The sequence below is a fragment of the Megascapheus bottae genome, chromosome 23 (genome assembly GCF_031878675.1).
Source record: "Megascapheus bottae isolate mThoBot1 chromosome 23, mThoBot2.hap1, whole genome shotgun sequence".
Classification (NCBI taxonomy): Eukaryota; Metazoa; Chordata; class Mammalia; order Rodentia; family Geomyidae; genus Megascapheus; species Megascapheus bottae.
In genome coordinates, this window is record NC_143531.1 from 3,270,984 (window position 1) to 3,295,107 (window position 24,124).

A 24,124-nucleotide genomic window follows, 5' to 3' on the forward strand; every position below is an offset into this window, starting at 1 on the left:
TCATGATGCGTGTTCTCCCATCTCTAAACAATTTATGAAGAAAGTCCTTGGGTTAAGCACCTTCCTTAACTTCACTTCTCTCCGGTGTCTGTGTCATCCTTATGGCTTGATGGTATTGTATTTCTTATGTGGTGGAAATGGTACTGTGGAGAGGCCTCTTCCATTGACTCTGTCTGTGCCTGGCTGATAGTACTGGGTCAGCTGATGCTGAGTGGTTCCAGGTCCACTGCTTTCTGAGTTGTACATATGGGCAATGGAGGACCATGTAACAACTTCTCACTGTAGCCATGCCCGTAAACCTAGCTACACCAGAGGCTGAGATGTGAAGATCCAGACTTGAAGCTGGCCCAGGCAGAAAAGTCCACGAGACTCTTATCTCCATCGAATCAGCAAATGATCAGGAGTGGAGGTGTGGATCAAGTAGTAGAGTGTCAGAAGATCTTGAGTTCCACTCTCAGCCTCAGCACAGCACAGATATGTATAAGTAAATAAAGTAACAGCTGAACTGTCATGTCTAACCTGTACTCCCTATACATGCTGGAACAGGAATGATGTGGTCTGAGTGCAAGGAGCTGTGGCTGGAAGGCCCGAGGGAATACATCTTGCAGCTGTGGAATGTTCTAGACTTCGGGATGCTGTCCATTTTCATTGCTGCATTCACTGCGAGATTCCTGGCTTTCCTTCAGGCCACAAAAGCCCAGCAGTATGTGGATAGCTACATCCAGGAGAGTGACCTTAGTGAGGTCACACTCCCACCAGAAATTCAGTATTTTACTTACGGTAAGTCGTTTGCCATGGGGGTCCTCTAATGTTTCCAGAGGGTGTTTAGGAAGGAAATACCAATGAAGAGCATACAAGCCCCCCTTATCAATGGGAGTACATGCTAAGATCCCCACAAGATACTTGAGTTGCTCCTCCTATTGAAACCTATGCATGCTCTTCTCCAGTTAAAAAAAAAATGAATTGTTTGCCAGGCACTAATGGCTCATGCCTGTAATCCTAGCTACTCCAGAGGCTGAGATCTGAGGATCACAGTTCAAAGCCAGCCTAGGCACGAAAGTCCTTGAGACTCTTATCTCCAGTTAACCACCATGAAACTGGAAATAGTACTGTGACTCAAGTAGTAGACCACTAGCCTTGAGCTGAAGAGCTCAGGGACAGTGCCCAGGCCCAGAGTTCAAGCCCCATAACCGACAAAAAAAATTGTATTGTTATTATGAAGGTGATGTACAGAGGGTTTACAGTTACATGAATACATGAGTACATTTCTCTTTGAACAATGTCACTCCTTCTTTTAACTCTCTCTGTTTTTCCCCTCACTTCCCTACCCACAAGTTGTACAGTTCGTTTTCCACATAATATTTAGTGAGTACCAGTGCTGCATTTGTTTACCCTCTGTCCCTCCATTTTTGTGCCTCACCCCCTTACACTCCCCCAAACAGATAAACAAGACAAAAAGAAAAGGGAAAAAAAAACAGCAACAAAGGAAAAAAAGAAAACAACTTGTTTCCATTTCCTGGAGTTCATGTCAATAATTTATTTTTGTCAGTCCTGGGGCTTGGACTCAGGGCCTGAGCACTGTCCTTGAGCTTTCTCAAGGCTAGCACTCTACCGCTTGAGCCACAGCACCACTTCCAGCTTTTTCTGTATATGTGGTACCAAGGAATCGAACCCAGGGCTTTATGCATGCTACCACAAGGCGATGCTCCTGGCCATCAATAAATATTACTTTGTGTGGTAAGATGCACAGATGACATAGACATGGAACCTTTGTAATCCTGTCCTCCATTTTCAAAACTCCTTTCACTCTCTCTTCTAGCCAGAGATAAATGGCTCCCCTCTGACCCCCAGATCATATCTGAAGGTTTGTACGCCATCGCTGTGGTCCTCAGCTTCTCTCGAATAGCCTACATCCTCCCTGCCAACGAGAGCTTTGGCCCCTTGCAGATCTCTCTGGGAAGAACTGTAAAAGACATCTTCAAGTTCATGGTTCTCTTTATTATGGTGTTCCTGGCTTTCATGATTGGCATGTTCATACTTTATTCTTACTACCTTGGGGCCAAAGTAAATCCTGCTTTTACCACGTAAGTAAAGCATCTTGTTTGGGGGTATATGTGGATTTGTTTTTTCTTCTTTTGGGGGGGGGCTGATACAATGTACTTTGTTTTTAATTCTTCATTGTTATTATAAGGTGATGTAAACGGGGTTGCAGTTACATAAGTTGGGTAAAGAGAACATTTCTTTTTGGACAGTGTTACCTCCTTCCTTTGCTCTCTCCCAGGTTTTCCCCCTACCCCCCACTTACAAGTTTTATAGTTCATTTTTAACATCGTGTCCAGTGGTAAAACATCTTGTTTAAAAGGTATAATGAAGATCAATTCTAGCAGGTCTAGCAGGAAAAAAAGAGAGAACATTTTTTGACTATTTTTATAAAGATTTTGTTGGTTGTTTGGTTGGTTAGTGCCAGCACTGGGGCTTGAACTCAGTGCCTATGCACTATCCCTGAACTTCTTTTGCTCAAGGTTAGTGCTCTACCACTTGATCCACATCACCACTTCTGGATTTTTCAGTTTATGTGCAACTGAGGAATCCAATCCAGGGTTTCATGCATGCTAGGCAAACACTCTACCACTAAACCACATTCCCAGACCCCGTAAATATTTTTACAAGAGTGGAAAGATAGTCACAAAGGCAGAGAGTGTCTGTGTATGTGTGATGGCTTCACACATTCAAGGAAAGCCCCAGGACTGGCAAAAAAAAGATAGATAGATAGATAGATAGATAGATCTATATCTATCCATATATATATATATATATATATATATATATATCTTTTTTTAAATGTAAGCCAAGTGCAGTGGCTCATACCTGTCATCCTAGCTACTCAGGAGGCTGAGATATGAGGATCTGGGTCAAAAGCCAACCCAGGCACTACCAATCCATGAGACTCTTATCTCCAATTCACCAGAAAACCAGAAGTGGCACTGTAGCTCAAGGAGTAGAGTGGTAGCTGAAAAGCTCAGGGACAACGCCTAGGCCCAGAGTTCATGTCCCATAACAGACCAAAAAAAAAAAAAAAAGCATTGCTCATTAAAGAAGAGGCATGAATCTGAAGCTAATGGCTCAGGCCTATAATCTTAGCTACTCAGAAGGCTGAAATCTGAAATTAGGGTTCCAAAGCAACCTGGGCAGGAAACTGAGAGACACTTATCTCTGATTAACCACCAAAAAAAGTGGAGCTCTGGCTCCAGTGGTAAAGCACTATCCTTGAGCAAAAAACACTCAGAGTCAATGCCTGTGCCATGAATTCAAACCTCAGCATGGGAAAAAGAAGAAGGAGGAGGAAGAGGAAGAGGAGGAGGAAGAGGAAGAAGAGAAGAGGAGGAGGAGGAAGAAGAGGAAGAGAAGGAAGGAGAAGAAGAAGGAGGAGGAGGAGGAGAAGGAGGAGGAGGAAGAGGAGGAAGAGAAAGAAGAAGAAACATGATAGTCACTGGCCAATTCAGGGATTAAGTAAGTGTGACGGAGAGATAAATGTTTACAACTTACTGTAAAAATGTAACACTTCCTTCCCTGATGATAAAAATGAGATCCATCACCTCCCAGAAGGCTTCCTTGACTATAGCTCTCTTAGTCACCACCCCTCTGGAGCTCCTCAGCAAGAAGACATACAGACTGAGACTGTTTCTCACCCAGTGGGGTTTGGTTGTCTTGGAAATGGGACTCCTGTTTATTTCTTTAGTCTCTGTGGTACAAAGAACATTAATCTGCCTAGTTCTTCCAGAAATCAAAACTACTAGAAATTAACTACATATTCAGTAAGTTCCCTGGACAGAAATATCAAGGACAGAATATCCAGCCCTTGCAGACATCGAAATGATTCTGAAGTTACTTTGAAAATAGTTCATAGAGGTCCAGGTCTCACAGGTAGAGTAGACCTGAAACTCACTTTATTGAAATGAAGGAAATTTGAACCCATGAGGGAAACGGGAAGATCAACAATAAATGCCCTGGCTGCCTTCTTCCTCCTCTTAACTCAGTGGTAACTCATTTTTCTGCATTTGTGTGTGTGTGTGTGTGTGTGTGTGTGTGTGTGTGTGTGTGTGTGTGTAAAAGCCAGTCAGTCTTGGGGTTTGAACCTCTGGGCCTGGGCACTGTCCCTGAACTTTTGTACCCAAGGCTAGTCCTCTGCCATTTGAGTCACAGCTCCACTTTCAGGAGTTTTGGGGGGATAGTTAATTGAAACTCAGAGCTACATAATCTGTTCTTCCTCAGCTGCCTTTGAACCACAATCCTCAGATGTCAACCTCCTGAGTAGCCAGGATTACAGGCATGAACCATTGGCAACTTGCACTTATACTTTTTTGGAAAGATTTTATTAACACTAATTTTTACATCATATTTCAAATGTCATGTTTAATAAACAAGAATTCAAGAAGGGAATCTATATACAATCACTGGCACATAGATTTTAGAACATAATTAAAATTAAGCTGAGAGTTTGTATGTCATAGATACATATGGATCTATATAACATTATGTCTATAGAGTATATATACCATCATAGGTTTTTATGTCATGTAGTTATGTTTATATCTCCAAGACCGTTCTACATGTTTTTAAGGGATAGGGGGTGCCAGTGAGAAGGTGATATGAGGGCAGTGGAAAGAATGTGGGTTGAAAAGTCAGGCAGACCCAGATGTTAATGCAGTCTCTGCTATTTTTTCTAGTTGTGCTTTTTGCTTAAATTACTAAGCATTTCTCAGTGCCATTTTCCTCATTTGAAAAAAAAAGAATAACCACAGTAGGCTTAAATGAGGTCATTGTGAGGATTACGTAAGGAGAATTACACACAGCCCTTGTCCACAGTAGGAGCTCAGAACTTCCAGAGTCAGTTCCGTTTTTGCTGCCAACCCCTTGACCCCGCCCCCAAACATCCACCCTACACAGACACAAAGGGAAGACCAAGGCAAGAAAGTCTGTAGATGAGCAAGAGGAAGAGACAGGAAAATGTTGTAAGGTGGTTAAAGAAATGCAGAAGAGTCAATAGGCTAGAAGCTTTTCAGCTGGGCATGTGGCCTGGTGGTAGAGTGCTTGCTTGCCTAGCATGCCCCAAGCTAGGTGCAATTCCTTGGAAAATACGAGGAAAATACGAGGAAAAAGTCAGAACTAATACTGTGGCTCAAGTGGTAGGAGAGCTAGCCTTGACAAAGGACAGTGCCCATGCCCTGAGTTCAAGCCCCAGGACTGGCACTGAAAGAGAGCAAAACTTGGCTGAGTGAATGAGGAATAAATTAGTATTTAAAACTACATATTTGTAATGTTATTTAGAATTTGTTGTTCTTCAGAACAGTATCCAGGGGTTGGAGAGGCATAGCTCTGATGCCAGAGCACTAGAGCACTAGGCAGTGAGCAAAGCACCAGGTACCAAGTTTGAGTCCCAATCTCAGATAAAAATAAATAAATAATATTTAAGAGCAGTTTCCATAAGTCATTTTCTGGAGAAAAAAGTTATATTTTTCTCACTCTTCTTTGTGAATGGAGTGTCACCTCTAGGACTCTCAGAGGATCGTTTACTGTGTTTGGAAGTCACTGATTACAACTTAGCAAAATCAATCAAATACGTGTTACCAAAAGTCATTTTAACAGCAAATGTAATTGATTATTGTGCTGAGGGCTTATAGACTAACTGTAGTAATGGGAAAAGTAAGAGACAGACTATATAAGTTAAGAAAAATAACCAGAATATCTCAGTCTGTTGCGTCCACCATTTTTTTTCTAGTGAAGTATTTGTTTCTAGAGTGATAACACAGTACTTACTCCACATTTTCAGATTCTTCCAATCTATAATTTCCCCTCTTCCCACCCCCTTTCTGTGTATGTATGCTGTCCTAGGGCTTGAACTCAGGGCCTGGGTAAAGTTCCTTAAGATTTCTACTCAAGGATGGTGATCTACCACTTAAGACACAGCACAAATTCTGTTTTTTTTCTGAATAGTTTATTGGAGATCAGAGTTTCACGGACTTTCCTGCCCAGGCTAGCTTTGAACCACAATCCTTAGTCTCAGCCTCCTGAGTAGCTAGGACTATGATCCTGGCAGAGATTTTTGTTACATAAGGAAGAATATGCTTATTTGTTTCCCCCTTTTATTAATTCAAATGATGTGACAGTTCACCCTTGCTGCATTTTTTTCCACCTAATATCTCTGATACCATTTTATACAACACAGTGATCATATACTAGAATTGTTTATATTGAATATATCAGAATTGATTATATACTAGAATTGCTTATACTGGATATACTAGAATTGTTTATCTTGTTCCCTGGATATTTACTTTGCTTTTATTCTAAACACAAATTACTTCTTTATAAATGTTGAAAAGACAATATCTCATATATGCTTTGCACAGTATATGTATCATTTAATTCTAGCCTGATTCAACTCCAGAAATCCTGATTTAAATTTCTGATCCATCTACAAAATGAAATCCTAAACTTTCGTATCACAAGTATGATGCTATGACTTTGACCCTCTCCTGTGGAGTGAGTGAACTTTGACTTGATAAAATCAAAAAATCTAGATATCAGCACCATTTTCTGAAAACGTTCGCCAGTTATTCCTGCTTCTATCCTAACAGAACCAGTGGCTTCTGTCCTCACATCGGTAATTCTTGCCACTACTCAGAAGACAGAAATCTGAAGGATAATTGTTTGAAGCCAGCCCAAACAGAAAAGTGTGAGAGACTCCATCTCCATTTAACCAGTACCAAATAGGGCTGGAAGCATGATTCAAAGGACAAGGCACCAGCTGAGCAAAAGCAAAGCCTGAGTTCAGACTTCAGTATCTTCAAATATATATCGTTATTATTCTGTTCTATGTTCAAATTTTTAGTAGAAGTAATTATTAGTTTATTATGAATGTATCTTATATTGGTGCTTTTTATCAGTATAGGATCAAACCTGGAATTGTTTTTATTTCTGGCTTTTTAGTTGCTGAGAAATCATTAAATTCTCTATGTCTTTTTAATTTTTTTTTCCAACAGCGTAGAAGAAAGTTTCAAGACTTTGTTTTGGTCCATATTTGGGTTGTCGGAAGTGACTTCTGTTGTTCTTAAATATGACCACAAGTTCATAGAGAATATTGGATATGTTCTTTATGGAATATACAATGTAACTATGGTGGTTGTTCTGCTTAACATGCTCATTGCTATGATTAATAGCTCATATCAAGAAATTGAGGTAAGCTTCTTTGCCCCTGTGATATTTCTCCTGTTACCCTATGCTGATGGCAGACCACAGCTACTTCCTCTGCTCTAGCCTCAGCTTTGGTAACAAGAGGCCAGTACCCAAGCAGAGAGGCCCCCCTGATGCTGCTACCTGGATGGAGAGTCATACTCCTTCTAGAACAGAGCAGGGAGTCCATGAGTTTACTACCACTCTGGCAGAAGTGTTGTGATTATTTGGATAGAAATATTTCCCCTAAGGAAACTGTCACTTTATAGAATACATTGCCAGACATTGTTCCATTGTTCCTGGTACAAAAGCTGTGGAAGCCTGGCAAAAATGGTTGATGTTCTCTCTCTCTCTCTCTCTCTCTCTCTCTCTCTCTCTCTCTCTCTCTCTCTCTCTCTCTCTCTCTCTCTCTCTCTCTCTGTCTCTCTCTCTCGCTCTCTCTCTCGCTCTCTCTCTCTGTCTCTCTCTCTCTTTTGCATGGGGGCAGGGATGGGTGGGGGACTGTACTGGTACTTGAACTCTAGACCTGAGAACTGTCCCTTAGCTTCTTTTTTTTTTTGGCACTCTACCACCTGAGGCATGGCTCACACTTCTGGCTTTTTGCTGGTTAATTAGTGATAAGATGTTTATGGACTTTCCTCCCGCATGGCTTTGAACCCTGATCCTCAGATCTCAGCCTCTGAAAAGCTAGGATTACAGGCATGAGCTATCAGCACCTGGCTAGGAATTAGTATTTTGATATTGTTTGACCCTGGATTTTTCTTGTCGTTTTACTTTGTCTTTGGTAAACAACAAATTCTGGGTAGATTTTGGTGGATACCATTGCAGAGGTATGAGGAAGAGAAACACTCTGTGTGTAGCATAGAAGTGACCAGTGTCCCAAGCCTGTAATCCTGGCTACTCAAGTGGCTAAATTCTGAGGACTGCAGTTTGAAGCCAGCAAAAAAGACAGGGAGATTCTTATTTTCCAGTTAACCAGGAAATAAAAAACAAATAGAGGTACAGCTCAAGTGGCAAAATGTTAAACTTGGGCAAAAATATCTAAGTGAGATGCCGGGAGTTTGGCCTAGAGGTAGAGTGCTTGCCTAGCGTGCATGTGCCGGGGTTTTTATGCCCCGACTAAGAGGAGACCAAGAAAGGTTAGGGCCGACTGGCTGCCTTCACCCAGCCCTCCCTCTCCAGAGGGAAGACACAGACGCGCCAGGGAGACTGTCACAGCAAGACTCTAGAAGTACATCAGGCTAAATTAGGATGCAGGAGCCTATCAGCATAGAGGTGGGCATGGCAGGGGGAGGTAGGTGTTGTCCAAGAGGGTGGCAGGGCCAATCCCAGACTTAGAGGTGGCCTACTTTACATCACAAACCACAGCCAAGCCTCCTGACAGACAGGTTGGATTTCAAGACCAGGAAATGTGACATGCCCCACATGCACGAAGACCCAGGTTCAGTTCCTCAGTACCACATACATAGAAAAAAGCTGAAAGTGGTGCTGAGGCTCAAGTGGTAGAGCTCTAGCCTTGAGAAAGTCCAAGGACAGTGTTCAAGCCTTGAGTTCAAGCCCCAAGAATGGCAAAAGAAAAAAAAAAAACTAGTGGTGTTGTGGCTCAAGGGGTAGGGTGATAGCCTTGAGCTGAAGAGCTTAGGGACAGCTCAGTCCAGACTAAAAGTCCCATGACCAAAAATAAAAAAAGCTTTTTTGGACTGGGGCATGGACTAGTGATAGAGTGCTTGCCTAGCATGCATGAAGCCCTAGGTTCGATTCCTCAGTACCATGTATACAGAAAAAGCCAGAAGTGATGCTGTGGCTCAAGTTGTAGAGCTCCAGCCTTGAGAAAGCACACGGATAGTGCCCAGGCCCTGAGTTCAAGTTCCAGAACTGGCAAAAAATTTAAAAATAAAAATACAGAAAATATAAAGAAAGCTAAGTGAGAGCACCCAGGTACTGAGTTCAAGCCACAGTACTCATACATGTGTGCATGCATGCTTGAGCACATATTCATACACACACACACACACACACACACACATACACACACACACACACGCACACACGAAATGACAGCATATTATGTAGGCATATAGACAGCATATGCAATTAAATGTGAATACCTTATTTATGCAAAAATTAACTTAATAAAAGGAAAACAACTTAAAATTAGTTCTTATATTTTAAAACTAAATGTTCTAGTAATCAATATATAAGGTCTTACAATGAATCCTTTGTCTTTTTGTGATCCAGGATGATAGTGATGTAGAATGGAAATTTGCACGTTCAAAGCTCTGGTTATCCTATTTTGATGATGGAAAAACTTTACCTCCACCCTTCAGTCTGGTCCCCAGCCCCAAATCTTTTGTGTATTTCATCATGAGGATCATGAACTTTTCTAAATGCAGAAGGAGAAGACTACAGAAGGATCTGGAAATGGGAATGGGTAACTCAAAGTCAAGGGTAGGCATCAAAACCTCACCAAGACCTTAACAAATGACTTGCTTTGTTTCTTCTTCCTTGTCTTTTGATGTGTGTTTGATCATTTCCGTGGGTGAACTTAGAAGACCTTAACAATTAACTATCTAGCCCATGAGCTCATAGACTAATACTTAATGCTTCTATCGAAAAGTCACTTAGTCTATGTCCTGCTTTTGGTCAGAAATTCCTGTAAACTTCCAGATCAAAAGCAAACAGAAAGTGTCCATAGTTTGTTTAACAGAAAAGTAATTCTGGGAAACACTTTGTTTTTGTGTGTTCTGTGCTTTTCAATTGTTATTCTGAAGTGGAATATTTTGAACTCTTTTCTCTTGATGTATGTATGGTTTTATCACACCAATGTCTTTTCTTTTTTTGTATAGACCCTTCCTGGGCTAATCTTCCTACTTTTACTATCATAAAATACATACAGGCCTCACATCCTCACAGAACTATAAGTACCCATTTAATAAATATTCCTACGTGGTTTAGCTTAAGGCTATCCAGGTTGAGTAAGATATTAATTTTAACAAAGAAAGTAAGTTTCCTTTTGCAGTTTAATAGCATGAACTTAGTTTGCAAATATAGAATCCATTAACAGAATCCAGGAGTCAGAGGCTTAAATCTGTAATTCTAAACTACACAGGAGGCCAAGATCTGAGGTTTGAGGTTCGAAGCCAGCCCTGGTAGAAAAATCTATGAGACTCTTATCTCCGATTAACTAGCAAAAAGCCAGAAATTGAGATATGGCTCCATTAGTAGAGCACCAAACTTAGAGCAGAAAAGCTGAGGGAGAGTACAAGGCCCTGAATTCAAATTCTAGTGCTGGTACCAATAATAATAGTAATAATATTAATATTAATAATAATAACCTTGGGTTAGAAGACATAAGTCAAAGTAGAATTCTACTATAAACAAGGGCCAAGCTCAACTCCAGCATTGCAAAGATAAAGGAAGATAAACTAAAATCTTTAAAATCACTTTTCATATCGGACCTGGATATGGGCTTTCATAACACTTAGGTTACAAGACCACTATTGAGATGCTGTGCAGTGATTTAAAATATTAACCTCAAAAGGCATCGGAAGAATGGCTTCATTGATAGAACACTAAGCTAGCCAATGAGCCAAAGCATTAGGTACTAAGTTCAAGTCCTGATGGCAGATCAAAAAATTAAAAACAAAAATAAAAGCAAAATAAATTATCAACCTTATACTATCCGACGAGGATTTAAATAATATAGGGTAGGCAGCCTTAGTGTAAGACCTGAATTTGAATTCTGGCTCTGATGACTTATATGCAAATAGCATAAATAAATCACTCTACTACTCCAAACTTCAAAAAGTGTGTCACCAGAAAGAAAGTCCAGGGAGTTCTTACTGGAGAATTGGTAAGCTAGGCAAAGTTCCAGCCTCAATAAGTATCGGTGCTTAGATGGGCATTATCATTATTCCTTTCTTATGGAGAAACTATCTGAAAACCATCAGCATAATAAATGCAGCAGCATCGGGGGCCACATAGCGAGGGCAGGTGTGCACTTCAAGGTTGCTAGCATGCCATGCTGGAAGTGACTTTGTTTAGAAGGAGCTTTACTGCTGAGACAGGGCTTAGGATCTGAAACTTTTCATTAAAGCAGAAGGCTCAAGTGTGGCAGACGCCTGGAAGCGTTCTTCTCTGGCTCCTTCCTGGCATAGTGTTGTTCACTCAAAGAGGAAAACAGTTAAGAGCCAGAGAGAGAAGGGCTTTAGCCTGGTGCTGATGGCTCCTGCCTATAGTCCTTTGAGCACTACCACTTGAGCAACAGCACCACTTCTGGCTTTTTCTGTGTATGAGGTACTGAGGAATCGAACCTAGGGCTCCATGCATGCTAGGCAAGCACTCTACCCCTAGGCCATGTTCCTGGCCCTCCTTGAAACTTTCATTTCCAATAAACTATCAAAAAGAAAGTTGTGGCACAAGGGACAGAGTGCTAACCTTGAGCAAAAGAAGCTCAGGGAGAGTGCACAGGCCCTGAGTTTAAACCCCAGATCAGCACGTGCGTGTGCACGTGCATGCACACACACACACACACACACACACACACACACACAAATGCCCTTTTACTTAGTGCTGTTTAAATCTCTGGGCTTTTTTCTTTTCCTTTATTTCTTCTCCCTTTCTGTTTTTCTCTCACTCTCTTATTTTCTCGATAAATGACAAATAGGCAGATAGCTAGACAGACAGATAGATGGATGGATGGATAGATGGGTAGATTTGTCTATCCATATATTTTTCCTATCTTTTTTTCTCTTTGCCTCTCTTTCTGCCTGTTTGGCTGTCTACCTGTCTATCTATCTTAGTTGTTTTTGTTTTAATGTTGGAAGATTTCTAGTTTCCTGCTTTTTGTTGTTTGGACGTGAGAGTGGGCTTCAGACATGTCCCACTGACCTGAGCGCATGTCATTCCGTCAGCAGTCCGTTCCTGACCTCTAGTGGCTCACGGGAAAATTTCATTCTCAGCTAAGGTTTTTCTCCAGCCATAGTAAACAAAGTCCTTCCTGTCAGAGCCACTTCCTCCCTCTCCAGCATCCCACACCTTCCTGTGTGGACGTGGCCGGGATTCAGGAGGGGAGTGAACTTGTCTTTTAGTATAGGAGGCCCTGCTTATGAACCACACCTTGTAGGTAGTTTCTTGCCCATGGAGAAGAGATTCTGTGTACACCCATGAATAACAAACTGTGTTTTTGTGTTTCTTATCTCAAGACTCAAACTCAAAGTCTTAAGGAGAGAAAAAGAGAAGAGAAAACGAAAAACGAAACATCCCCTAGCCTAATTCTTTCAAAGTTGTGGTCCTGGCTCCATATAAAGTCAGCACGTGCTGAGCACCGGTGGCTCACACCTGTAATCCTTACTACTAAAGAGGCTGAGATCTGAGGGCAGTGGTTCAAAGCCAGCCCCAGCGAGAATGAAAGTGCATGAAACTCATCATCTCTAACTAAACACCAAAAATCTGGAAATGGAGATGTGGCTCAAGTGGTCAAGTACCAGCCTTGAGCAGAAAAGGCTAAGTTAGGAGCATGAGACCCTAAGTTCTAGCCCCAGTACCAGCACACATAGGCACACCTTGTATAGTTGGGAAGATATGATATTAGGGTTAATATTTTAGGGCTGTAAAATACCAGCTAGTACCATCCTAACTCATAGAATATTTTTGCTAAGTGTAGAAAAAAAAACTCAAGCTCAAGAACAGATTAGGCCAGGAGTCTGGCCTAGTGGTAGAGTCTTTGCCTAGCGTGCACGAAGACCCGGGTTTGATTCCTCAGTATCACATATATAGAAAAAAGCTGGAAATGATGCTGTAGATCAAATGGTAGAGCTCTAGCCTTGAGAAAGCCCAAGGACAGTGCTTAAGACTTAAGTTCAAGCCTCAAGACTGACCAAAAAAAAAAAAAGGAAGAACAGATTAAATCACTTTGGGAAAATTGGCAATTTTGGGTGTGGTGAGGATATTTTGATAAATTCATCAGATTCTCAGGAAAATGGATCTTTAGTATAATTCCACTTTTAAATATACATTATTAATGGACAGTTCTGTGACAACACATTATGCCAGCATTTTCGCAAAGGCAACCTTCATTTGTAAAAGTCAGCTACCACACGTGATCCTCAGATATGTCAACTCCAACATGGTTATCAAGGAAAATAGACTGTACTTCTAATTCCAAATAAATGTATTCTAATTTACTAGGTTAATTGTATTTTTTCCTAGTTAAACCTCTTCACTCAGTCTAACTCAAGAGTTTTTGAATCACACAGTTTCAACAGCATTCTCAACCAACCAACACGATATCAGGTAAGCATTCATTAAACAAAATTAAACATGTCTCTCTTTTAGAGTCCGTGTGTGTGTGTGTGTGTGTGTGTGTGTGTGTGTAATGGGGTGGTCTTCAGATATACTAGGGGACAGTACAGAACAGAGAAAATAAGAAAATAGTATTTTTGTTCAGCCCTGTCCTAAAAAAAATTATTGGTCCTGTGCTGGCACCACACACTGGTAATCCTAGCTACTCAGGAGGCTGAGATCTGAGGATCACAGTTCAAAGACAGACAAGGCACAAAGGTCCATGAGACTCTTATTTCCAGTTAACCACCAGAAGACCGGAAGTGGTGCTGTGGCTCAGGTGGTTGAGCTATAGTCTTAAGCTGAAGAGCTCTGGGACAGTGCCTAGGCCCAGAGTTCAAGCCCTATAACTGACACCACCACCACCCCAAAAAAGATTGTAAAGATGATGTACAAAGGGGTTAAGTTATCTAAGTCAGGTATTGAGTATATTCCTTTTTGAACAGCATCATCCCCTTCCTCATTTTCTCCCCATTTTTCCCTCCTGATCCCCATCTCCCCCAAATTATATAGTTCATTTTCAACATAGTGTCTAGTGCATATCCCTGCTGAATTAATTCTCCCTTTGTCCCACTGTTTCTGTGCTCCCTCTTCCCCTTTCCAAATCAGATAAATTTACATACAAGACAAAATGCACAAAAATCAAAAGCAAAGACAAAGGAGAAAAACAGAAAAGAAAAAAACCACAAAAAGTAAAAAACTCTTGTTTCTAATTCTTGGGATTCATTTTGATAAGCATTGTTTTATATGATCATATGTACCTGGCTATTGAGCCCTTTTGAACCTCTCCTAAGAATATCCTGAGAAGCCTCAGGACTGGCACGAATGAATGAACAAATGAATAAATGGATGAACGAATGCTGCAATGAAAAAGACAGGATTTAACACTTGCTTCCAGTAGAGTTCTGAAAAATAATATAACATAGCTCTGTAAAGAAAGCATTTTCTTAAGTTTCCTATAACATAAAATTTTCACGGTATATCTATTAAGCTTAAAGCACTAAATTTTGAAAGGGAAACATTTAAGCCTAAAATTATAATCTTCCCTGAGTATTAAAGATGAATGTTCATTTCTATTTTCCTTTCATTGATGGAATTTAATATAGATTTTTCTAGGAAACTTGGACCCTCTATGAAGTTTTAATATATTTCATTTTTCCTACTGGCACTTAATGTAAAGTCACATGAACCATTTTAAAACATGCTTTCAGATATATAAAGTGTTACATTTGATTGTAGGCAATAATATCTTAGTCTTCAAATAACACTGTTAACGGCTAACCTTTTCTAAGTAAGAACTGTGCATTTTTTTGTGTTCTATTATTTAATTCGGATAAACAACTATTTATGGCCTGAGAGCCTTATGTGTTTGTTTAGAACTAAGGAAACAGAAGTTTCACATTTATTTAGCTCCTAAATCAAGACCTGTGTTCCAATTCAGAGGTTCTTTTGTTTTTTTTTTCCACTTCAAGAAAATCTGTCTTTCATTTTCACTGGTGACTCATGCTTATAATCCTAGCTGCTCAGAGGATCATGGTTCAAAGCCAGCCTGGACAGCAAAGTCCTTGAGGAGACTCGTTATCTCCAAGTAATCAACAAAAAGCCAGAAATGGAGCTGTGGCTCAGGTGGTAGAGTACCTGTGTTGAGTAAAAAAGTTACACAAGAGGATGAGGCCCTGAGTTCAAGTCCCTAGTACTGGTGCCAAAAAGAAAAAAGTTTCTCATAAACATTTGGAATTGGCAAACTACTGGCTGTGTGCCTCAAAAAATGTCAGCCTTGTGGAGAAAAAAAGAAAAGAAAAGAAAACCGGGGCCAGGAGTTTGGCCTAGTGGTGGAGTGCTTGCCTAGCATGCATGAAGACCCAGGTTCGACTCCTCGGTACCACATACATAGAAAAAGAAGTGGTGCTGTGACTCAAGTGGTAGAGCTCCAGCCTTGAGAAAGCCCAAGGACAGTGCTCAGGCCCTAAGTTCAAGCCCCAGGACTGGCAAAAGAAAAAACAAACAAGCAATATCAAAATACTTAGGACTTGTTCCAGATAAAAGCAGACCAGAGATGGGTGCTCAGAGCAAAACATGGGCATTGTTTGGGAAAATAGAACAGAATGCAGACTGTGGATTCAATAGCTTTGGTCCATGTTGAGTTTTGTAAGTGTGAGTGTTATAACATGTATAAGAGAATATTCTTGTTCTCAGATGACACACTATGAAGTATTTGGGATAAAGGGATGTGATGTATGTAAAATATTTTCAAGTATTTCAGTTGTATGATGAAGGTAAAAAGAGGAAGAGGGGAAGGGGACGAAAGAGGAAGAGGAGGAGGAGGGGAGGGAAAGGAAGAGGGGAAGGAGGCTCCCAAATATGGCAAATTGCTAAGATTAGTATGTATAGGTGGAGAATTTATATGTATTAATTTCACTTTACTTTTTAATATTTTTGTAAGTCAATTTAAAATAGAGAGAGAGAGAGAAGTTTAGCCAGGCATTGGTAGGTGGCTCATGCCTGTAATCTTAGGTACTCAAGAGGCTGAGATATGATGGTGTTTCAAGCCAGCCTGGGCACAAAAGTTTGTGAACCTCTTATCTCCAATGAACCAGCAAAAAAAGCAGCCAGAAGTGGAGGTGTTAGGGAAGTGGTAGAGCATCAGGCTTGAGCGAAAAAGCAAAGGAACAGTGTTTAGGGACTGACTTCAACCTTCAGTACCGACACACACTGAAAGGAGGCAATCACTAACCTGAACGTCAGGCGTTCTAATCTTTGCCTTTGTGTTTTCAAATAAAGGTTATTTTAAAAATATATAGATTTAGGGCCGGGAGTTTGGCCTAGTGGTTAAAGTGCTTGCCTAGCATGCATGAAGACCCGGGTTCAATTCCTTGGTACCACATACATAGAAAAAAGCCGGAAGTGGTGCTGAGGCTCAAGTGGTAGAGCTCTAGCCTTGAGAAAGTCCAAGGACAGTGCTCAGGCCCTGAGCTCAAGCCCAGGACTGGCAAAAATAAATAAATATATAGATAGATAGATAGATAGATAGATAGATAGATAGATAGATAGATAGATTGATTTACTAGTTCCTAAGCTTTATAAGAAAGGTTTCACACTTCATGAGATCTTCCACATGGGACTTTTCATTCAACTTCCCATGGTGCTTCTAAGGTTCCTCTGCCCTGTCACCCGTGACTCTAGTTCATTAATGCAATTAATGAGCACACGAATGGGCCATTCTGTATTGTCCCATGGTGTGTTTGTCTGTTCTGTGGGATGTTTGTTTAGACTGTTGCCAGGTTTTGCTGTTCAGTTCAGGGTGGCTTTGTGACTTGTGTGATCTCTTGGGTCATGTACACATTTTCTCCAGGACCCCCAGCCACGAGTGGACTTGCCACAGGAAAGGCAGTGCCAGTGCTCAGTGTGAACAGAAAATGCCAATTTGCTTTTGAAGTGGCGACAAAACAGTGAAGAAAGTCCCCGGATGGGGCTTACTTATTGTGATTGAAGTATCTTTCCTAAACATGGCATTATCAGCTTGATTTATCGTTCCCTTTATTAAAAATGAAAAACTTCTGTCGGGTGCTATAATCCTAGCTACTCAGAAGCTGAGATCTGAGGATCACAGTTGAAAGCCAGCCAGGGCAGAAAAGTCCCCTTGAGATTCTTAACTCCAATTAACCACTCAAAAGATGGAAGTAGAGCTGTCATGCATGCTAGCCTTGAGCAAAAAAAGCTCAGGGACAGGGCCCAGGCCCTGAGTTCAAACCTCATAACCGACTAGAAAAATAAATTCTCTTACTTTGGTCATAATTTATGTTTTCCCAATAGAAAGGTGTGAGATTAGGTTATTTCATAAATTTGTACATTATTCATATTTCCATTTCTATGAAGTCCTTGTGTGTCATTTGCCCATCTTAAAAAGCTTGGTTGAGTTTTTTTTTCCTTATCTGACAACAGTTCTATAGTTGCGTCCATTCTTTTTTTTCTTTTTCTTTTTTTTTTTGCTGGTCCTGGCCCTTGAACTCTGGGCCTGAGCTTTATCCCTAAGCTCTTTTCTACTCAAAGCTAGAACTCTATCCCTTGAGCCACAGCACCACTACCAGCTTTCTCTGTGATTAATTGGTGATAAGAGTCTCACATGCTTGGGTGCCTGGGCCAGTTTTGAACTGCATTCCTCAGGTCTAGGATTATAGGTGTGAGCCACCAGCACCTGTAACATCCATTCTTTCTTAGCTCTAAGTACTACCAGAATTATCTCCTGGAATATGGCTTGCTTTATGACTTATATTTTCGATTTTTTTTTGCTGGTCCTGGGGCTTGAACTCAGGGCCTGCATATTATCCTTTCTCAAGGCTAGCGCTCTACCACTTGAGCCACAGTACCACTTCTTGCTTTTCCTGTGCATGTGGTACTGAGGAATTGAACCCAGGGCTTCGTGCATGCTAGGTGAGCAGTCTACCACTAGGCCATGCTCCTGGCCATGCTTTATGACTTTCTTTATGGGATCTTTATAAATGCAACTTCTAAGTTGATGGAATTCATCAATCTTTTCTATTTTATAATTTTTGTCTTTTTTATTCTTCACATTTTTGTATTCCCTGCATGAGCGGTCAAATGTAGGATAGTCCATATGAAGAGACAATTTTTCTGGAAGAATGCTTATTTAGACTAGGAAAATAGTCACTATATATTGTGAAGAAATAGTCACTGTACATTGTGAAGAAAGAAAAACCTTAAGTAGGTTAAGCTGTTTGATATGTAGAAAGCCTAAAGTGTAACACATAGGATAATTATATGTCTATAAATCTCAAAGATACTCAAAGGCCATAGGCCAAAATAATAAGTGATTATATTTGGATTCTGGGGTTATCAATGATTTACTTTTTTGTCATTCTCTGTATTTTCTCAAATAGTCTTTATGCATATTTTTTACCCCATGAGATATAAGGTAGTGTCTATAGGGAGTAGTGTTGTGCTTCTTAATGAGAAACCATTAGTCGAACAAGAAATCATAAATGGCATTTTCCAGTTTCACTTATGTACAAGGTTTCCTTATTGAAGCAAAGCAAAGAGGGGTGGGGAGGCAAAGGCAAATGTGGACTGGACTGGACAGTAAGTTCCTATAAAAGTGTAAAGGCTTCATTCTAAACTGGGGGGGGTGTATATATTTATTTATTTTAGTTTTGAGATGAGGACTCAATCTCAGTACCTGCTGCTTTCTCTCATTGGCTAGTGCTCTACCAGCTGAGCCATGCCTCCAATCTTTAGGGTTTTTTTTTTAATAACTGTCTTGCCAGGCACTGGTGGCTCATTCCTGTAATCCCAGCTACTCAGAGGCTAAGATCTAAGGATCCTTGTTTGAAACCAGCCCTGGCAGGAAAGTCTGTGAGACTCTTATCTCCAATAAATCACAAAGCCAGAACTAACCAAAAAGCCAGAAGTAACACTGTGGCTCAAGTGGTAGAGTTACTAGACTTGAACACAAAAGCCTGGAACAGTGCCTAAGTCCGGAGTTCAGGCCCCAGGACTGGACAAAATAAACAAGTCAACAATAATTTAAAGGCTTGTCTTCCCTGAGCTGGCTGCTGTACAGAACTGCAGGGCTCTTTTGATACAAGAACCAGGTTCTCATGTGGCTTATCGGTGACACAATTGTTTGCTTTTGCCCAACAGCAGATAATGAAAAGACTTATCAAGCGCTATGTTCTGAAAGCACAAGTGGACAAAGAAAATGACGAAGTTAATGAAGGTAAGAATCTTCAGAAACAGCGTTTTTCATAATCAATGTAAGGAGCATAGAAAACATCACATTGAAGCATATTTTAAAAAAAATCTATGCCTGGTGCCAGTGCTCACCTCTGTAACTCTAGCAACTCAGAAGGCTGAAATCTGAGGATTTGCTGTGAGACTAGCCCAGGCAGGAAAATCTGCAAGAATCTTATATCCAATAAATTGTGCAAAAGAAGTGAGAAGTAGAGCTATGACGCAAGTGGTAGAGTGCTAGCTTTGAACAAAGAAAGCTCAAGGACAGTGCCCAGACCCAGAGTTCAAGTTCTAGGACCAGTAACCAAAAAGTAACTTAAAAAAAAAATCCACGGCCGGGAGTTTGGCATAGTGGTAAAGTGCTTGCCTAGCATCCATGAAGGCCCAAGTTCAATTCCTCGGTACCACACACATAGAAAAAGCTGGAAGTGGTGAGGTGGCTCACATGAGAGAGCTCTAGCTTTGAGAAAGCCCAAGAACAATGCTCAGGCCCTGAGTTCAAGCCCCAGGATTGGCCAAAAAAAAAAAAAAATCCAGCTGGGCGCCAGTGGTTCATGTCTATAATCCTAGCTACTCAGGAGGATGAGATCTGAGGATGGCAGTTCAAAGCCAGCCTGGACTCAAAAGTCTGTGAGACTCTTATCTCCATTTAACCACCAGAAAACTGGAAGTGGCACTGTGGCTCAAGTGATACAGCACTATCCTTGAGCTGAAGAGCTGAGAAACAGTGCCCAGGCCCAGAATTCAAGCCCCAAGACTGACAAAAAAAAAAAATCAATACCAGGTGCCTGTGCATGCTACGGATAGTTCCCAGACCACAAGTGTAAACCCCAAGAACCAGTATGCATGAGTGCATGCACACACACGAAGCCCAGGGGTAAATAGGTTTAATATTTGTTTCTTTACAACAAAATGGATTTTTTTTGAAAACAGGCATGATTCTATGTAGTTTAATAAACTACTTTCCCCATTGCTGGGAAAGTATTAGCATTAATATCCTTACTAAAAACGGACTGTGACAACCAATCTCTTCCTGTAAGAAAGGCATGCATGCATATGTATGCTTGTAGCAGAGCTTGAACTCAGAGCCTCAGCAAAATCCCTGAGCTTTTTTACTCAAGGATGGACCTTAATAACTTGAACCACAGCTCCACTTCTAGCTCCTTGCTGTTTAATTGGAGATAAAAGTCTTACAGACTTGCCTTCCCAGGCTGGTTTTGAACCATGATCTATTGGCATGAGCTGCCAGCACTGAACACAGTTGATTTTCAATTGTTTTGAAAGAAAACAATGGAAACAATTGTCTTACAAGAGTATATGAAGTATAGTTACTAAAGTAGTAGGAATTTAACTTTGTTCCTTTCTAAATCCAAAGGGCAGATTCACCAATTATATGTTATGTTTTATCCATTTACTCCAGGTGAATTAAAAGAAATCAAGCAAGACATCTCCAGCCTTCGATATGAACTTTTGGAAGACAAGAGCCAGGCCACAGAGGAATTAGCCATTCTAATTCATAAACTCAGCGAGAAACTGAATCCTGGCATGCTCAGGTGTGAATGACATCATAAACTGTGCTATGGCTATGACTACAGCACAAATGTGGGCAATAATATTTCTAAGAATGAGATACTTGAAAAAAAAACTATGGTATACATTTTTTAGTACTAATTACCTTCCATTCTGTGAATCTTTCAGAATTAGGTCTTAATGGTTTTACAATTTTATCATTTGAAAACCTATTTTCATTGTCTGTCTCAGCATTTCAAAAGACCCACCATTGTATTTAAAAGCCTAATGTTATGATGTTATGACAGGGACCATGTCTTTCTCATCTTTGTATCTCCAGCATTTAGAACAGTGCCTGGTACACAGTAGGTGCTCAATAAATGTTGTTGGAACCGGACTGAACTGCCAATAAATCATAAACACAAATAAAAAATGATTGCTATGTAGCAGATCTTCTCTTGTCTAACTGCTGAAGATGTGGGGGGTGTTTTTTTGTTTGTTTGCTTGTGATTTTGTTTTTGTTTTATGTTTACTAGAAACTGAAGAAATGTTTTCCCAACTCTGACATGGGGAGCTTTTCTTAGAATTTTAGGCATGACTTTTCTTCTTAGAATCGTTGAAGGCCAAGTAAGAAATTCAACAATGATTGGATAGAAAATACAAGGACATATTGATTTGTTTCATAAAATTGCTCAAAAACCACATGTTAAAGCCTTTTCTACAATATACATTGGTTTATTTGCTACTTTAGACTTTAGTCTGTTATTGTTCTAGAATGAAAATTTAGTCAATGGGGCATTTTTTTTCTTTTTGTTTTCAAATAGTTGTATGGAGGGGTTCAGTTTAAAACATACGTGTGTGTGTATAGTTCATCTCGTTTTTGTTGTTATTCTAGTACTGGGGCTTGAGTTTAGGGCCTCATAGTCTGGCTTGACTTCCTTTCACTCAAGGCTAGCGCTCTACCTCTTGAGCTACAGTTCCACTTCTGACTTTTTGTTGGTAATTGGAAATAATCATTTAAAGGACTTCCCTGCCTGGTATGGCTTGGAATTGTGATCCCCACATCTCAGCCTTGCGTACAGTTGGGATTACAGATGTAAGCCACTGAGCCCAGCCTTGCAGTATAGATCTCACATTTCATTTTTCCATCATGGTTTTGAGGTATTCACAGAGAAAGAAGAGGTTATGACAAGTGTACAGATACTGCTACTGGCATTCATGGCCAGCCCTTGTCCTTTCCTCTGGGTTCTGCACCCATCTCCCAGTTGCTCCTAAATTATCCAACTGGTCACCTCGCCAGTGAGTTGCTCTCAGTTCATAGGAAGTCCTTTTGCCTCTGGTGCCTTCCCAACATTAGTGTCTGGGGGGCCTGGAACTTGGCCTGGTGGTGGAGTGCTTGCCTGGCATGCACGAAGACCCACATTTGATTCCTCAGTACCACATACATAGAAAAAAGTAGCTAGAAATGGTGCTGTGGCTCAAATGGCAGAGCGCTAGCCTGGAGGAAAGTCAAGGATAGTGCTCAGGCCCTGAGCCCAAGCCCAGGACTGGCAAAAACAAAACAAAACAACAACAAAAATCCATTAATGTCTGTGTAGGTTGAGGACAGAGAAAATGGCTCCTGATTAAGGTGGGCTTGTCTTTTTTGTTTAGTTCTGAACCTAGGAGAGCTCCTGACACAATTAAATTGAAATGAGACTCAAGCTGAAATGGAATCTTTGTGTCACTTGTCCCCATGCTTCTCATTCTTCCCCCAAGAGGGTTCACTCAAGAGATCACTATATGACTTCTACAAAGTCTACCCCAACACATAAGTTGACATGTGATAACAGAGAGGTAACCGGAGGATTAGTATAAGGGATTGCTGTCAGGAGTAACACTCGTTTGGAGGTTGAAGAGAGCTCTGGGTCATGGTATAGCACATGTCTATAATTCTAGCATCTGGGAGGCAGAGGTAGATTTGCAAGTTTTAGACTAGTGTTGCCTACCCTGTCTCAATGAGAACTTGCCTGGCATACCTAAGACTTTGCTCTCTAGATTTGCTTTCTAGCACCACAAAATCATCTAAAAAATATCTCTGGGTCAGTAAGTCTTTGGACTTTCAAAGGAACAAAAGAAACATCTGTTACTATGTCTCTTAGGTGGTTTGATTCAATCATTTGCCTCTGAGGATGAGTTTCATAGATAGAAGGACAACACAGGAGTGTCACTCTAAAAAAAAGAACTTTCCCCATTATTTGAAGAATTAATCAAAGTTGTGCCAGTTTCCAAGTTCAGCAGTGGCTTTCACGAATATTTTGACTTCGTTGCAACATCACAATGTCAGTCACCCAGCCTTCAGATCATTAAATACTCCTGTACATACTTTTATCTGTGTATATAAGATAGACATCTTAGCAAGGTGCTGGTGGCTCACGCATATAATCTTATCATGGGGTATGAGTTCTGAGGAGTGTGGTTTGAAACCTGCTTGGAAAGGAAAGTCTGTGAGACTCTTATTTCCAAGTAACCACCAAAAAGTCAAAAGTGGAGCGTTAGCATAAGTGGTAGAGCACCAGCTTTGAGTGAAAAAGCTCAGAGACATCATCCAGGCAAGAAAAACAAAACATCTTTAGTACTACAGTGCGAACAGAAAATTATTATTACTATTATTGGTGAACAAGTGAGATTAAGAGAACATGAAAGAAAATACGCACAAGCTGTGTGTGGTAGCATACTCACTGTAATCCCAGTACCTTGGAGGCTGAGGCAAGAAAATTGCAAGTTCAAGGCCAGCCTTGACACTCTGTCCTCCCTGCCCCATCCCTCTCTGTCTTGTTGGTCGTGGGACTTGAACTCTGGGCCTGGGTGCTGTCCCTGAGCTCTTCAGCTACCGCCCTACCTCTTAAGCCACAGCACCACTTCCGGTCTTCTGGTGGTTAACTGGGGATAAGAGTCTCATGGACTTTAGTGCCCTGGCTGGCTTTGAACCGAGATCCTCAGATCCCAGCCTCCTGAGTAGCTGGGATTACAGGGGTGAGTCACCAGTGTCCGGCTCTTAGCAGTGAAGTTTTGAAAAGTTTGCCATCTGAGACTAAAACCGGAGAATAGACGTGTGGAATCCTTTCCAGAAACAGGTCGGCTCTATCCCAGGTGCAGAGCTCAGGCTGGAGACGACAGGATTAACCCCAGGGAGCTCAGGGGTGGGAGCCACAGGCGTCCCTGGTCTCCGTGGCAACGCCAGACCCGCTCTCCCCGCCCCCACACACTTCTTCTTTCCTCTGATTGGAGCAGACCGTCAGTGGGCGGTCCT

The 24,124-nt window shown here is 41.0% G+C and overlaps 1 protein-coding gene across 6 annotated transcripts in view; it reads left to right on the top strand.

The window, feature by feature from the left end:
* The window catches only part of Trpc3 (transient receptor potential cation channel subfamily C member 3), a 62,080-nt gene extending 40,542 nt beyond the window's left edge, over window positions 1-21,538 (top strand). Inside the window, exons 6-12 of one of the 6 annotated variants that reach the window (XM_090356624.1) lie at window positions 547-780; window positions 1,820-2,084; window positions 7,044-7,239; window positions 9,472-9,681; window positions 13,444-13,527; window positions 19,234-19,309; window positions 20,744-21,538. In XM_090356624.1, coding sequence (XP_090212750.1) covers window positions 547-780; window positions 1,820-2,084; window positions 7,044-7,239; window positions 9,472-9,681; window positions 13,444-13,527; window positions 19,234-19,309; window positions 20,744-20,886 — 1,208 coding nt within the window. In that variant the 3' untranslated portion in view covers window positions 20,887-21,538. The remainder of the gene's footprint in view (window positions 1-546; window positions 781-1,819; window positions 2,085-7,043; window positions 7,240-9,471; window positions 9,682-13,443; window positions 13,528-19,233; window positions 19,310-20,743) is intronic. The other 5 variants (XM_090356625.1, XM_090356628.1, XM_090356629.1 and 2 more) reach the window with 5 other exon arrangements.
* The last annotated feature ends 2,586 nt before the right edge of the window (window positions 21,539-24,124 follow it).